We start from the raw sequence: 17445 nt of genomic DNA on the forward strand, positions 1-17445 counted from the left end.
AAAGAGGTGGATTTGCCCTGCCGGACTTAAAACTTTATTATGAATCAGCCGCATTTTGCTGGCTGAGAGAATGGATGCTTCATGAGAACACTGACGTGTTGGATTTAGAAGGTTTTAACAATGTTTTTGGGTGGCATGCATATTTGTGGTATGTTTAGGTCAAAGCACATAAAGCGTTTAAAAACCATATTGTCAGAAAAGCAATGTTTGGATTTGTTTAATGTTTGGATAAGATATAAGGACTTGCTTGAAAATAAAACCCCAAGGTGGCTGTCACCAATGGAAGCGAAGGCTCAGAAAAAGCTCAATATGGAGGCCAAATGGCCGAAATATTGGGAAATTTTGGAACAAGAGGGAGACAGACTAAAATTGCAGAGTTTTGAAAAATTAAAAAATAGAGTGTGAGATTGGCTTCATTATTACCAGATAATGGAGGCATATAATTTGGACAAAAAAATTGGCTTCTAGGTGGAAAAATCAAAATTGGAAACAGAACTGCTAGATCCTAAAATTAAGAACTTGTCAAGAATGTATAACTTGCTGTTGAAATAGAATACTCAGGATGAAACGGTGAAATCTGTTATGATTAAATGGGCACAAGACGTTGGACCTAATATTATGATGGCTGACTGGGAACAGTTATGGACCACAGATATGAAGTTCACGGCATGTAATGCCTTAAGAGAGAATATAATGAAAATGATATACAGGTGGTTCATGACACCAGTCAAGCTTGCAAAAATCTATCATCTGCCCGATAATAAATGTTGGAAATGTAAAGAGACCGAAGGTACATTCTTTCACCTCTGGTGGACGTGCCCAAGGATTAAGACTTTCTGGGAGATGATCTATAATGAAATGAAAAAGGTATTTAAATATACCTTTCTGAAGAAACCAGAGGCCTTTCTCCTGAGCATGGTCGGCCAATTGGTGCCAAAGAAGGACAGAACTTTCTTTATGTATGCCACAACAGCAGCAAGAATACTTATTGCAAAGTACTGGAAGACACAAGATCTACCCACCCGGGAAGAATGGCAGCTGAAGGTGATGGACTTCATGGAACTGGCAGAAATGACTGGCAGAATCCGAGACCAGGGAGAAGAGTCAGTGGAGGAAAATTGGAAGAAATTTAAAGACTATTTACAGAAACATTGTAAAATTAATAATTGTTAGAAGGATGTTGGAATAATATTATATGATTTCAGCAGGAATGATATAAAGGATTTGGGAATAACTGACTGTTAATTGGTGAAAGGAGGAAAAGTAAAGTTACATTATATTAAGATAATTTACAGGACTAAAATTTTAAAAGAGGGAAAGGATATGCTGAAATGGATAATTGATCTAGAATACAAAAAAGGGAGGTGTGAGGTCAAGGAAATAAGCTAATGAAAGATAAGTAATGAGAAGATTTGCTGTATTTTTCTTTGCGTTTTTGTTTCTGTTTAATGGATTTTATTTTTCTGTTTTTTCATATTGTGATGTGTTGTTTTGTTTTTGTTTAATGTGGTATTTTTACTTTTTCTTTCTGTAACCTTTAAAATTTTAATAAATATTATTAAAAAAACAACAACATTTGCTTTGACAGGTGTGGGAGAGGCTCAACAGGCACATTTGCAAGACATTGTGGGAACCAGGACATTTGCAGGGACCAGGTTGGCAAAGCCCAGGGGTAGGCAATGCTGAGCTAGGGTACCCCAAAGGTGTGATGAGGTGTGAGGCAACATCCTGCATTTCTGGCACAAGGCATCAGGTTTTATCATCATCAAAAATCAATACACGGAAGAGAAGATATGCTTAGGATGCGAGCAAGCATTAATTTTATAAGGTAAAGGTAAAGGGACCCCTGACCATTACGTCCAATCGTGACCGACTCTGGGGTTGTGGCACTCATCTTGTTTTACTGGCCAAGGGAACCGACGTACAGCTTCCGGGTCATGTGGCCAGCATGACTAAGCCGCTTCTGGTGAACTAGAGCAGTGCACAGAAACACAGTTTACCTTCCCACCGGAGCAGTACCTATTTATCTACTTGCACTTTGATGTGCTTTCGAACTGCTAGGTTGGCAGGAGCAGGGACTGAGAAACAGGAGCGCACCCCGTCGCAGGGATTCGAACCACCAACCTTCTGATCAGCAAGTCCTAGGCTCTGTGATTTAACCCACAGCGCCACCCGCGTCCCTAATATTACAATATTATACAGTATTGTGGGACAAAGCTCCTTGTAACCCTTAGAGCTGCTCTTTGACCCTTCTGTGGTCCCATATCCCGCCCCCCGCCCATTATACGCTTTTTAATCTACTGTGGGCTTTTTTTGTTTTTTGTTAAGGCGATCATTGCTCCACCTTGTTCCACGGCATGACTGCAACCCTTTATTTTCCACCCGCTTTTACCCAAAGAGCAAGCACGGCCACCGCACATGTGAACGAACTGCGGGAAAGACTCTAGGAGACGAAAGATGTGCTTTCCCCCGCTTATTTGTTTGTTTTGCAGCACAGGAAAATCTTTACTAAAAACTTAATAAATAAATTAAAAAGTGCGTTCGCGGTCTGATCCATTCCAAGAATCAAAAGGACTTTGAAATAAGCAAATATGAGCAACTGAAGAGGTTAGTGGGAGATTTATTTATTCTTTTAAAAACTGTACAGCCAAGTCTTTCAGGGACGGTGTTGATGCTGCCTTTCCGGCCGCCGCCCTCCTCCTCTCCCCCTGGTATTTCCTCTTCACTGTCATGAAAGAGAAAAAGAACTCGTGGGGGAAGGGGGCGTGGCTTGAGAGGAGGCAGGCGAGAGGCGGAGGGAGAGAAGAGAGCCGAGCCGGGCCGGTTGCCACGGCGACCCAAGAAGAGGAGGGGAGCCGTCACTCTGGTCGAGCCCTTCCTCGTTTCGCTGACGTCAGAAGCGCGCGCGGTGGGAGAGCCGGTGACGAAGGCGGAAGTGCTGCCAGCTGAGGCGCTGAGGGAGCAAACGAGCCTCGCTTTCCCTCCGCCGCAATGGAGGTAAACCGGGGAGAAGGACTCGAGGGGTGGGGGGAAACGGCGGACGTGGGCTCTGGGCTTCCCCCTCCTCAGCCCTCATTCATAGAGGGGCCTCCGCCTCCGCCACTTGCGGGTTCTCCCCGTTTCCCAAGTGGAGGGTTAGCGAGGGGATGAGGCTAACCCGGGGTTTGTGGTGAGGGCTGCCTGGTTTGGCTTCGTCTCCTGCTTTTGCCAGGGGCATGGAATCTCATTGAACCGTAGAATTGGAAGGGACACCCGAGGGTCATCTAGTCCAACCCTCCTCAACTAGATCTCAGCTAGATCGTGCGTGATAGGTGGGCATCTTCCCCAAACCATCCCTGTTCAAACGGGTCTCTTCCCCCCCCCCAACACAGGAGTCGCACTAATAATAATAATAATTTATTTATACCCCGCCCATCTGGTTGGGTTTGAATTGTTAATGACTTTAATTCTTTTTATTATGCATTTTGTGCTTTTATATTGAAACTTTTATGTTGTGACCCACCCTGAAACCTGCAGGTATACGGCGGCATACAAATTTAATTTCTTTTTCTTATTCTTATTCTTATGCCAAGCTTATGCATTTATTTATTTATACATAGATGCATACATACATACTACCCTGCCCATCTGGCTGGGTTTCCCAGGGCACTCTGAGCAGCTCCCAACAGAATATTAAAAACACGATAAAACATCAAACATTAAAAACTTCCCTAAACAGGGTTGCTTTTAGATGTCTTCTAAAAGTCAGGTACAGTGGAAAATTGGGTATGTGAATGTGATCTGTGTGGGAAGCATGTCCGCAGCGCCGCATCTGAGCATGCACCGGTCATGATTTGCACTTCTGCACATGCGCAAACTACAGTTTAGTGCTTCTGCTCATGCACAGGTGCCAAAACCCGGAAGTAACCCGTTCCGGTACTTCCAGGTTTGGTGTGCTGCGCAACCCAAAGCGTCTGTAACCCGAGGTATGACTGTAGTTGTTTACCATATTTTTTGCTCTATAACACGCACCCGACCATAACACGCAAGTAGTTTTTAGAGGAGGAAAACAAGAAAAAAATATTCTAAACAAAATAGTGGATGTATGATTTTTGTGGTTCATGCTGTGGCCACAGACATGTGATCTGACAGTGAGTTTGGAGTAGCCCAATGCAAAAATCCTGAGGATCCATGTGGATCCATGCTTTGTAACCACGTTTTTGCACCAATGCGGCCCAAGGCAACAGTGGGTACGTGATTTTTTTGGTGCAAGATGTAGCCATGGACATGCTATGTGATCTGACGGTGAATTTGGGGTGACCCAGTGTAAAACTCCTGAGGATCCATGTGGATCCGTGCTTTGTAACCACGTTTTAAGTGGGGAGGGAAGGAAAAGCACTCAAGGGACAAGGAGCACGCATGGGGTGTGTGGAGAAGGATGCTGCTAATAATGCAGAAGAGGGGTTTAAGGGGAGAAGGAACACGCGTGGGGTGGGTGGAGAAGGATGCTGCTAATAATGCAGACGAGGGGTTTAAGGGGAGAAGGAACACACATGGGGTGGGTGGAGAAGGATGCTGCTAATAATGAAGAAGAGGGGTATAAAGGGAGAAGGCTCCTCTCCTCTCCCACTTTGCTCCTTTAAAGAAGCAGGCTCTCTGTCCCTCTCTCCTCCCCACTCAGCAGCTCTTCTCCCGCTTTGCTGTTTCAAAGCGAGCCATGGAGGAGGGAAGGAAGGGGAAGCATGGATCCTCTGCTCACGACTGCAGCAGATCCCCACCACCACCCGTAGGCATTCGCTCCATAACACGCACAGACATTTCCCCTTACTTTCTAGAAGGAAAAAAAGTGAGTGTTATGGTGCAAAAAATACGGTATTTCCTTGACATCTAATGGGAGGGCGTTCCACAGGGCGGGCGCCACTACCGAGAAGGCCCTGTGCCTGGTTCCCTGTAACCTCACTTCTTGCAGTGAGGGAACTGCCAGAAGGTCCTCGGAGCTGGACCTCCAAAAGCTAACAATATTGGTCGGATGCTAGGACCGGAATACTGGGAATTCCAGGAATAAGTTCTATTGAACTGCATGGGACTTACCTCTAAGCACACCTGAGTAGAATTGCACCTCTTAATCAGGTTTGCCCCCTCCCCCAAATGTGGTATACGTAAGGCTATGAACTTCGTATTGGCCTCTGCTGCTTCACTTTTAAAGCAGCAGCCTGATATATGCGGGAGTCAAATCGGTTAAGCGTATGGTACAGCGTCTCAGAGAATGCAAGTACAGGAACTTGGTTTAGTGTGTGGTGGTTTTAAAAAATTATTTTGAACCTTAGGTGATTTTAGGTAAGTGTAAAGGCTCTCTTAGCAACAAACACTCTCCTATAGATCCACAGTATCGTGAAAAGATTACTGAGGAGATGTGTATGAAGCTCAGTGAACACCATAAAGCACTGTATGGATGCTGAGTGTAATTCCCATCACTTTATGTTTGTGCTAGGAACATTTATTTGGTAAGCCTCAGTGTGCCGGACTGCTGTTAAAAGACACAGAATGAGGGCTGAAAAGAGATGGCAGCCCTAAACCAGTGTTGGAAAGTGAGATATGAAAACTAGGAGCTAAATTCAACCTTAAACCTAGGTTATGGGTGCAGCAATGGAATGTCTAGGCGTGCTTTTTTATAACAAGAATACAAAGCTGAAAATGAATGAACTGCAGCTGAAATATTATGTTCATTTTCCACATAGGTTCGTCCTTCCCCTGCCTACCCCCCTAATATTCTTAAGAGGGTCTCTTCTCCAGTCTTCAGAGAGTAGCTGGAAGTGGGGAGGCATAAAAAGGTCCTTTCCTTCCACTCCGCAGTTTTAGTCTGAACTCTTAGGCTCAGAAACTGCTCGCACCAATTAAATTCCCTGTCGCAAAATGCACCTAGAACAATGGGAGTTTCGAACATTGCCCTAAACATCTGCTGGCACTATGAATTCAGCTTTCGAACACTGGAATGAAACAGGGTGGATAAACTACATCTTCTTTTAGCAAAGGTAGCTTTGTAATTGTAGTGACTAGGCCTTGGAAACATTTTTATTCTTCGCGTTGTCATGAAGTATTAGAAAATATGAATGCCATGTTTATATACTGAATGGTTGTTAATGGTTAGCATAAACACACAACTATCTGTTTATTCCTGAGATTACAAATAAAAAGTATCCCTTTCTGCATGCAAAAATGGATGTTTGTATGTTTTGGAAACATCAATGGTGCTGATTACAAGGTAACAAGATTGGATGGCGATGAAAGTGGATTAAAACTAGTAGAAGGTTGAGCAGGTGATTAAAGAAGAATGAAGCGGTAACATCAGGAATGTAATGGACATATGCTTGCAACAGGAGTGGGAAACTTAATTATTTTTTGAAAAAATGTGTTAAATTTAAATAATTTGGATGGATTTGTTAAAATTTGAAAACTAATAAAAATTAATATTAAAAAAAGAAATAAAAAGTACCCCTTTAAATTAAGTTGTAAACTATTCTACACATTTTTTCTAATAATCCCAAGATGTTTAACATGAACATGAAGGCCCGTGTTATTAGTCATCTGGCAAATTAGGGTGGTGTTCCATTAACATACTTTTGACACCCACCCAACTCGCCTCCTTTTTACTTGATCCAGGTGAGGCAGAATACCATACTTCCTGACATCTAGGCTGTCATCAAGAGACGCCTGTCATCTAGCCAATAGCTTATCAGGTCCCAGAAAACTACTAAACACTTTGAAAGGAGTAAGCTCCACTGAGGACTTAATACTTAATGAATTAAGGTATTGAATTGCTCTTTAGGCAATTCTGTGTGTGCTAACCTGGGATTGTGCAGTAGTGGCCTTTTTATTTGCCCATTATGTTCTGCTTTTTTATTAATATCCATTGTATCTGCTTTAATAGTGTTATTGATTTAAATGGTCTCTTTATTGCTGTAAGTTTCTTTGAATACACTTTGGGGTGGAATGGTAGTGTAGGGATGGAGAAACAAATAACAAAATGGTCTGCATGCATCAGGCTTTTATCTGTAATTTTGTTTGTTTCAGCTGCAAGATAGTGGTCAAGAAATGGCAGCTTCGCCTTCCACATCCACAACAGGCAAGTCAAAGGTAAGGTTTCCTTATAAATATAATTTGTTCCAGTAGTAATAGACCGACAAAAGGAGGTCTCTCTGTAGGTGGCATTAAAAAATGTTGCATTTTCAAATGTAAGAACTGGCTCTGCTTTATTTGCAGAAAGTGAAGTCACTGCAGCCATTAAAAAGTAATCTTTGTATGCAGCAAAGGTTTATTTAGCAAGTACAGCTGGCAGCTATTGCAGGAAACAAATGTACATACCAGCCCTCTGAAAAATGCTTCAAATATTTGGTTTTATTTCCTTATTGCTCATTTATGTAACAAACCTTGTTAAATGTTGTGCTTTCTATAGTGTTCAGCAATTTAGTCTATAGTTCCTTCTGAGCTTCATCTATTTGGCAAGCCTAATATTTTGGTGTGTTTGAAGATGTTCAGCCATTTTTTTATTTGGCATCCCTCCAATATGTTTATATGTAGACTCCTTTTGAAATTACTTCAGATAAACTGAAAATGTGTTTGGAAATCATTGTTCTGCAGTAATTCAGGTTGCGTCTTCCTAACCTTGAGCCTATGAGACCTTGGCTAAAGTGGAATAGTTTTTTGCTTAGCAAATCAGTGCAGGTAATGCTATCCTCACTGCTTTTCGAGCTGTAAAGAGCCAGAATAGTAATTTGAGATCCCATCTTTACAGAATAACATAGCAAGTGCACAGTTACTGTGGTACTGTAGGCTGTGTTGCCTAGTGTTTTTCAGGGCTGAGTGCCTAATTCTCTTTTAGTGCTTCTGTTCTGAAAGGGTTATCCCACTGTAGGTCTGGTGGAGACAAATACAGTCAGCCCCTGCTAACGTTGAATCAGACATTTGCAGGATGCTTTGCAAACTACAGCATATTTCTCCAGAGTTCTTTGTGAAGCTTCTTCTGGTAGAATGAAATAGGGCAAGCATTAAAAGTTAGCTTGATGTTCTGAAGTTCAGTACCCTTAACTGCTGTTTTAGAACATTATTTATTAATTTTGCAGCTGGATACTTTACCCAGAGAAGATCTTATCAAATTTGCAAAGAAGCAAATGATGCACGTACAGAAAGTGAAATCCCGATGTTCAGGTACCTCCCTACTGATGTTGGTTTTCATTTTCACTTATTTTAAAACAGCATGGCAGACTGCATGAAGCGTATAGTCCCAAAAAAGGCCCACCAGTACCATTAGCTGCAACAGATAAGAGTCATGAGACCCAAAAAAGCTTTCAGAAATCCTGGGGAAATGGCGTGAATATCTGCCAGGCTTGGATCTGTTCCTGCTGATGTTAGGCATAATAATGACCATGAATAAACCAAATTAGCTGTATAGAAGAAACTTTGGGGTTGCAGAAAAGTCGAATAATATATGAAATGAATGAATTATCCTTATTCAGAGAAAACATTGTTTCCCCTTAGAACTGGAGAAAGAGATTGAAGAAATGAAAACAAAACCTGCTGCTGGAGGAACTGATGATATTCTTCAGGTGGGAACGCATAACTTACCAAACACTCCTGAGGCTGGTAGGGTGGCAGAACTGTTGCAGCTTCCCAAGCCCTGCCAGCTCATAGCAGTTTGAGTGGAATATGGGGACAGTTTATTGTAACTTTTCACTTAGCCAGCTCCAGGCTGATGTAGTTGGGGAGGAAGCTGAGGACCAGGGCCATTGGGGAATCTGCAGTGCTTTCGATCCTGAAAATGGAACACTTTCTTGGGGCTTTCCATTTGCCTACCACTGGCAGAAGGATCCCCAGCAGTAGCTTTCTGCATGTCTGGGTGAAGCCAAGGCAGAGCCTCCACTGGCAGCAGAGAGACAACTACACACAGTTCTTAATGCCCCCAGCCATCAACACAGACTGGTGGTGGTAGGATTGTACTCTTAACGCATTATATATTGTGCAAGGGCTTTTCATTTCCAGTAAATGCATGTTTTGGTTAAAAGGAAATAAGCTCTGCCTGTGTCATACCACTGAGACTCCTTTTCTCAGCTGTCTGGCAGGTCATTTACCTATGAGTTAAAATGCAGGGCATTGTGTTTTATTGAAAATTATCTTTCTTTGGACTTCCTCCTAAAGTGGCCTGCTTCTCATCTCATGAGATTTGAAAATCAATTTGCTACAAGTGTTCCTCAAACTATAATTGCCTGTTGCAGCATTTACTGGTCATCTTAATGGTAGTGAGCAACTGAAAGCTTGGTTTGATCGTAAGCTTAACTGTGGTTTAGTATTACGTTCATAAGCCTTGGACTTGTGCACTCCCATCCCCCCTGACCCACACCAGAGGAAATTGGAAGCTTTCAATTCCATTCCATTAACCACAGTTTAGTGCAATGCTTGAAACCAAACTCTTTCAAGCTGGCTTATTTCAGTAAAGTACCATTAAGATTAACCACAGTTTAGGGTTTGGACGTACCACTAAACTGTAATTAGCTGAAAATGACAGTGAAAACTTTTAAGTCTTCTCGTGGTTACACCTGAGAAGAGGGGGAAATGATAATCTGATGCTCAGTCGCATGACTGTAAGCATTAAGCACAGCCAATAAGTAATAACATGATTGTTATAATAATCTCATACCCATGTCTGTTCCCCTCTCCTAGATCAGTGCAGTAAATTCATTAGTTAAGCTTCAGATAAAGAAAATTTCAGAGCATAGTTAGGTTAACCATGTTGTGTATTCAGATATGGATGTGTTTTCAAACAATGTTGTTATTAGATTTTACCAGACTTATTAGTAGCCCCAGAACTGCCCCAGACAGAGCCAGGAACTATCCCTGGTCAGGTTCTGATTGATTTAACAATGCTTTCTGTCTAAGGAGGACTTTCCAGACAAGAAATTATATCTCAGTTAACTTTAGAGTGAATATCTCTGTATGGTTTTAATGTAAATGGAGCCTGAGGATCAAGCCCATGATTCTGACACATGATCAAACTCTGGGTTTGGTGCTGAAGTGGGTTAATAATTTAGCCCATTGAGTGCAGCTGAAGAACTCTCAGTCTCCATTTATTCTGTGGCACAGGAAGCAAATGTCAATTAAAAAATGAAACAGCTTTCAGCATCTTAAAGAAATACAATTCCTCTTGTGTTTTTGTTTATAGTGAAGTGCGTTCTTCCTTCATGCTCTGTCCTTCTTAAAATTAGGCCCTCACAGAGAGGCTGGATGTTGTTCTTCTGGAGAAAGCTGAAATCCAGCAGCAGTGTCTAGCTCTGAAAAAAGAAAACGTGAAAAGGCAACAAGAAGCAGAGGTACTCCCTAATTCTAGCTTATTTAATATATTTCTGTCAAAGAGAGCCTTTCCTGTCTTTTAATCCCTTTTGTTTCTATTCCAAGTTCACAAGTGTCATGCACTGCCCCTTTCCTTGATCCTAAAACAGGGAGGCACAGCAGATACGAGTGTATTCTCTGGGGAAGAGATATTCAATAGGCTGGGGGTATCTAATGTGGTACCATCCAGATGTTGCAAGACTAAAACACCCATCAGCCCCAGCCATCACAACCAGTGGCCAGGGATGATAAAGTTGTAGTCCAGCAGCAACTGGAGAGCATCACATTAGCTATCTGTGGGCCAATGGTTCTGTTGCAGTAAGGCTTACTAATCTCTCAACCTTTTATTGGAAATTGCCTTAAACATCTTTTCTTTTTTAACCAGAGCTCTTGCCAGTACCTAGACATGTGAGGTGGCACAAGCGTTATTCCCAGCAGATGGAGTATTAAGATATTGCCAAAACATTAAACAATTGAAACACTTCTCATTTATCTGGCCTCTCAAGTTTCCCATTTTAGAAATCTCTCAGAAGTATATCTTGCCACCAAGAACAAAATATGGTTTAAATTCTTTTTGTCTGTAAAATGTGTTCTGCTGCTTTTTCTGGTATGTATGTCAGTTAAGAGATGACAACTGCCATTAGATATAAGGCACACAGTTACTTAAGTTGGAAGTTGCATGCTCAGTTTTGTGAATGGAATGGAGAGCAATAAAGTAGATTAAATATATATATTATTTAAGCACACAGAGTAAATTTTGGGCAACCTTTGAAATCCTATTTTGTAATAGGTCAGATTTGTATGTTGCCTTTAATTGAAGAAATATGTTTTCAGCTTGGATGGAAAGGCAGATGTTGATGAAGTAACACCAGTTGTGCAGATCTCCTATACATGTTTTTGTGTCTATCTTTATTTCTAGATTGTTCCCTCTGTCAGATGGGATTGGGGAATGAGGATGGGTATTGGGTGGGTTTCGGTTTGATTTTGGTATTTTAAGTTCTGTAAATTGGGCATACACTTACAAAATGATTAAAATATGCATATATGCTCTGAATATTTTATCATTAGGCTGCTCTCGCTAAGGAAGGAGAATTGCAGAAGAAGTTTGCACAGTTGAACACTGACCACCTGAAAGAAATCGAAGGTCTTAAGAATGAAACCATAGCAACACAGTCCAAATATGATGAAACTATTGCCACGTTGCAAAAGGAACTGCTTGCAGAAAGGAGCAAACAAGAGCAGCTCACAGAACAGCTTAATTGCCAGAGTAATATCCACGAAGAAATTAAAAGGCTACAGGAAGAGGTCCATCAGACTAAGGCTGCCTATGAGGAACAAATATTGAATCTGAAGAAACAGTTGGAAGCTTCCATTGTGGGTAAGGAGGAGGAAACTGCCAAACTGCAAGATGTCATTGAAAGTAATTCTCAGTGTTACCAAAGGGAAATGGATAGATTAGATGAAGAACTAGGCAAACAGAGGACTACTCACCAAAAGGAGGTGTCTGAGTTGACATGTCAGCTTGAAACCACTGTGAAAGCATGTGAAGAGGAGCAAAATAAGGTAGATCAGCTAAAGCAGAACTTAATAGAGCAATACAGGGTAAAAGAGAAGGACATGCAGGATGAATTGCGTGCTTGTAAAGAGAAATATGAGCGTGAACTGGAATACATAAGGCAAACTCTAACGAAAGATGTAGACAGCCTAGAAACTGGAACTGTACAGTTGGAAACGGAAATGGCAGAAAAGACCAGACATTTAGAAAATGCTTTAAAAGAACTGGAATCTCAACACAGTATATTACAAGATGAGTTAACCTACATGAACAATGTTAAGATGAAACTGGAAGTGGAAATCCAGCATGCACAGGATGAATTCTTCCACGAAAAAGAAGATTTGGAGTTCAAAATTAACGAACTGCAGCTTGCCAAAGAGGACCACTGTGGCGTAGTTGAAAAACTAAAATCGGAGTTGAAGGCAGTAACAGAACAACACGAGAAGACTGTAAAAGAAAATAGCCTGGAAATTGAAGAACTGTTAGAAAAGCATAGAAGGGAAATTTTTGAGCTTAAACAATCAGTATCAATAAGTTTAGAGAGAGAAAATCAGTCATTGGCTCTTGAGATAGTGGATCTTAAAGAACAATGTCAGAAGCACCTACAGGAGAAAGAAGATGCAATTGCTAGTTATGAGAGCTTGCGTGAAACAATGGAAACCTTTCAAACTGAATTGGGGGAATCAGCTGGGAAGATAAGCAGAGAATTTGCATCCATGAAGCAGCAGCAAGCTTCAGATGTTGATGAACTACAGAAAAAGCTTAGAGCTGCCTTCAGTGAAAAGGATGTTCTCCTTGAGAGTGTAAATCAGCTCCGGGAACATACAGAACAACTTTCCTCCAAACTCGAGGAGCTGGAAGAGCTAAGGCATAAAATAGGGACTCTCCAGGAAGAGAATGAGAAACTTGTTGCTTCTCTTCATCAAAGAGAGGCTGCAGTGAAAGAACTGGAAGAGAAGAAGAGTGAGCTTTCAGCACAGAACGATAACATCCTTGACAAACTGAAATGCTCTGCTGAGACGATAGAAAGCCTCCAGGGGAAATGCGAAGAGGAGAAGGCAGCGGCTGAGGAACATCAGCAACGGGTTGAGGCTCTTAGCCTTTGCAACAGTGAATTGGAGCAACAGGTAGAGGAGTGGATGGCGAAACTGAAAGTGGAAAAAGAAGAGAATCAACTAAAGCTGGGGGAATTGGAACAGCAGATTGAAGCTCTTCGGCAAGATAAAGTGCACCTCTCATCCGAAGTAGCGAGTCTACATGACAAAAATAACAAGCTCAAGGAAGACAGGGACCGAGCAGGGAAAGAGCTGGAAAGCATTGCATCTGAAAAGCGGGGCTGGATTGTGTCTCAAGAGAAAGCAGATAATTTAGAAACGAAATTGCAAACAGTCTGTGAAGAGAAAGACCATTTGACTAAGGTACTTGAGGAAGAAAAGGCTTTCAGATCTCTTGTCATGAGTCAGCTCTGTAGCCTCCTTGAGCAGATGGGCTCCAGAAACCCAGAAGAAAATGAAGGCGAAGATGTAGCCGGTCTGCTACAAACTGCGAATGAATTATTTGCAAAAATGAAGCAAGAGATACAAAGTCTGAACTCACAAAAGGATGAAAATGTGCTTCTACAGGAGGAAATGCAGAGGCTGCAGGAAGAAAATGCGGCCCGTTGCATGGAACTCAGATCTCTTTTGGACGATTATGAAAATGAAAAACTCCTGTTAAGAGAAGAGTTGGAAGGGGCTGTTTCTGAAAAAGAAGCCCTGCAGCTAGATATCCAGGAGCTGAAACACGCCAGTGAAAAACTCAGGAATGAGAACCAAGATATTTTAGCACGTATGGAAGATCTATCTGAAAAGCATGCACTCTGTGAAAGCAAAATAAAAGATCAAGAAGAGGAGCGAAAAAAATTAAGCTTAATCCTTGAGCAAAAGGAAACGGAAGTGAGAAACGTGCAGGCTGAGCTTTCTTTGCTAAAGGTTAGGGTTTTATTATTGAATTGCTCCCATTTATCCCCCAAGCCTCTTTAGAACAGAATTTGGGAAAGTAGTGGGAATTGTGAAATTCTTTGGTTACAATCTTTTCCTCTCACATGCAAAAGAAATACCACAAAACTTGAACTCTTCATATCTCTTGTGAGGTTGGTGAGGATGATTTCATACTTTGTGTGATAGACTTGTCTACTGCCTGTACAACAGTGTTGTGGTACATGCAGTAAACACAACTCTTGCGTGAAAGCATGCTTCCTCCTTCCATCCCCAGATATAAGCATTTATAGATGTGGAACCTAGGTTATGGGTTGGGTTTGTGTTCTGAAGATTAATTACCCCTGAGTTCACAATAACTCTTGAAAACCATTCTTTTAGAGTGGCTGCTAATTTGGTCTTGTTTGAGTGCCACTAAAGCATTTTAAGATTGTGTTAAGTAGTCAAGGTTGAAACTTCTATGTTCTTTATTGATTCCCCCCAAAATTCTGGAAAATGAAAGTGAGCTAGGGTCTTCAAGACTTCTAGTATTCTTCACTTTGAGACACTTTAGAAGTGATAAAGCAATGAAGCTAGATGGTTGTTGCAAGTGAATAATGCTTCAGGGATGCTCTGTCATTGCCTTATCAAGAAGAAACTTGTTGCCCAAAGAGTTCTGCTCATAGGGCAGTAAAGAAATATTAATAAGTAAATAAATAAAATAGCTGGTCTGAGGAGGAAAAGGATCAGGGAGAAACCAATGGTGCCATTTTTAATTAGAAAAGACATGTATTGCTGGATCTTAAAAAGTGATATCATTCTTACTGGAGCCTTTCCTAGTTTTATCTGCTTGTCTTTATCCTATAGAAACAAATAGCAGATGTAACTAGGAATTCCTGTTAACACTTAGGAGTCCAGTGTTACACCGAGCAAAGCAGAATGAAGGAATCAGCCTCAACAGCTTCCATTGTGATGTCACAGTGACACCACAGGTCACTTTGCTTTGTCTCTGGGAACCCCACCACCAAGCAGCAGCAGACATCTGTGTCGCTGCTCTACTGTTTGGAGAGAAAATTGCATTAATAAGTGCCTCTAAGAAGGCATTTCTGGGACAAGCTCTGTCTCTCTTACTTTAGATGAGTTACATTCAGTGATAGGATCAAGCTATCCATCTAATTTATTGTGTTTGCAATGCAGGCTTCTGTCGAGGAGTCTTCTGCTAAGGATGACCAGCAGTTATCAGAAGCAGAAAAAATGGGTATATATATATATATATTTAACCAGGTTTGCTGCTGTGTAAATAATTATTGAGTATTTAATGTTTGTTTCCATCTCATCTCACAAATCTGCAACCTAAGTAAGTTGCATCTTCTGGAGATACTTTGCTCTGATAAAGACAAAATAGGGTGTTCAGTCTGTGAGTCCTCGATTTCCAGGCTACTTTCGAATCCTGAAATGTATGGCTTCCATTTTAAAAAAGAAAAGAAAACATATGAACGATCTGTGGATTAATTTGCATGAGGTGGTGTGTAAATAATCTTGCTATGGGATGTGACCATTTTTATTGTGATTTTAAAGCATTTCTTAATTGCTTAGTGAATATAATGAAGCTGATACTTATTAATGAATTATTTCTTATTTCCGAAAGATGTTTTTGCCTTCACATTTTAAAATACGTTTTGTTTGTTCATTCAGTGAATTTGGAAAGACAACTGAAAGAGAAAGAAGAAAAAGGAAATAAAATTAAAGCTGTTGCCGTGAAATTAAGGAAAGAACTGGAATGTAGCAGGAAAGAGGTAACTGGAATCAAGTTCCATATGTTTTGTACCTATTCCTCGTGAGATGTTTGCGGGTGTGTTTCTGGGGCCACACAGGTCTTTTTAGGCCTGCTTTTAAGTTGTTCCGAGTAAGATGGTTCTAAAGTTTTCTCATTTGTGATTGTTAATGGGCTGGTGGCATTTTGGTAGCCTCCATTCTCATCGAACCTCAGTCTTTAGTTTCAGTTTTGACAAAATGTCTGCCTACTTTAGAGGACTGGGTGCATATGAGCCAGTTATAAAGATGGAAGTTATAAAGATCAGCAGACATTGAAACCAGGGCAGGTAGATTCAGCGTTGACTTGAGAGGTTTTGGTCTTTGCCAAATGGCTGTTTCATACATCTCATTTTTTCCCTGCATGGCAGTACTTACATGGGGAAAAGGGACATGGACACAATTCTACATGTGGAGATGCCATGCATTTTACAGTGAATACACAAGTATATAATAATAATAATAATAATTTTTTAAAATATTATTTGTACCCCGCCCATCTGGCTAGGTTTCCTCAGCCACTCTGGGTGGCTTCCAACAAAGATTAAAAATACATTAAAATGTCACACATTAAAAACGTCCCTGAACAGGGCTGCCTTCAGATGTCTTCTAAATCTACCTTACATTTGTTTATCTCTTTGACATCTGGTGGGAGGGCGCTCCACAGGGCGGGTGCCACTACCGAGAAGGCTCTCTGCCTGGTTCCCTGTAGCTTTGCTTCTCGCAATGAGGGAACCGCCAGAAGGCCCTCGGTGCTGGACCTCAGTGTCTGGGCAGAACAATGGGGGTGGAGACGCTCCTTCAGGTATACTGGGCCAAGGCCGTTTAGGGCTTTAAAGGTCAACACCAACACTTTGAATTGTGCTCGGAAACGTACTGGGAGCTGTGAGGAAGGTTGGATTTGCTGTTCCGCGTTCTCTTTATGGCACAAATGACTAACCCACGACCTGTGCACTGCATCTTGTCGGCCAAGCCACAGGAAGTGGCCTAATTTGAGCCCCTGCTGCTTTATCTCCTGATCTGAGGGGGTTTTATCGCCTATTCAGGATATAAACTACTCCGTTTGATCTCTAAAGAGCAGTGAGTATACATTTAAGAGTGAAAGGCAGCATTTTTTCCCTCACTCCAGGCTGTCTTTTGCCAGCACAGATCTTTCTGTGTGGAGTTAAAAAAAGTAATGTTTCCAGCCAACCAAACATGTGTCAGGAATGCTGGAAGTGCTGATTCCGTATACATGTGTGTGAAATAGTGTATCTATGACTAAGGAAACGAATGCTCAGTGACTGCCACTCTGATGTTTGTATGTGGTAAACGTCCGTGTGTGGTGAGTGTATGTTTGTGTATTCATGCAGCAGCCATGCTCACTGCTGCCAGATTGCCCTCAGGGGAGTGGCTGACTGAGGGTCAATATGTCAGGAGCTCAGCCTACACTCGAGTAGGACCCTGGCAGAGACACATGCCCGACTGGCATGTTCTCTCCCTCCTGGTCAATCGTTCGGGAGCTTCAAAAGCTTTCTTCAGCCCGAACATCACAGCGACGGATGCCAACCGACACTGGCACACTTAGGGATCTGCAGAGTTTGCGCATCATGCGTAACAGACCTCAGCAACTCAGCATTTTGGCTAATCTACTTTATTTACGTATAAACACACATGGAGCACTGCAACATGGCTCCCTCTCTCTCTAGCATCAGACAGCAAAGAGAAAGAACAAAGGACAATAGTCCTACTTCATGGAACACAGTAACACAAACATCCTGTCTC

At 41.7% G+C, this 17445-nt stretch overlaps 1 protein-coding gene across 1 annotated transcript in view; it reads left to right on the forward strand.

The window, feature by feature from the left end:
- The first annotated feature begins 2888 nt into the window (after nt 1–2888).
- The window catches only part of GCC2 (GRIP and coiled-coil domain containing 2), a 30427-nt gene continuing 15870 nt past the window's right edge, over nt 2889–17445 (forward strand). Inside the window, exons 1-8 of the mRNA XM_079972420.1 lie at nt 2889–2997; nt 7051–7113; nt 8100–8184; nt 8515–8582; nt 10236–10340; nt 11428–13884; nt 15067–15127; nt 15565–15665. Of these exons, the coding sequence (XP_079828546.1) occupies nt 2992–2997; nt 7051–7113; nt 8100–8184; nt 8515–8582; nt 10236–10340; nt 11428–13884; nt 15067–15127; nt 15565–15665 (2946 nt within the window). The 5' untranslated portion in view covers nt 2889–2991. The remainder of the gene's footprint in view (nt 2998–7050; nt 7114–8099; nt 8185–8514; nt 8583–10235; nt 10341–11427; nt 13885–15066; nt 15128–15564; nt 15666–17445) is intronic.

Source organism: Podarcis cretensis (genome assembly GCF_951804945.1).
Source record: "Podarcis cretensis genome assembly, chromosome: 4".
Lineage (NCBI taxonomy): Eukaryota > Metazoa > Chordata > Lepidosauria > Squamata > Lacertidae > Podarcis > Podarcis cretensis.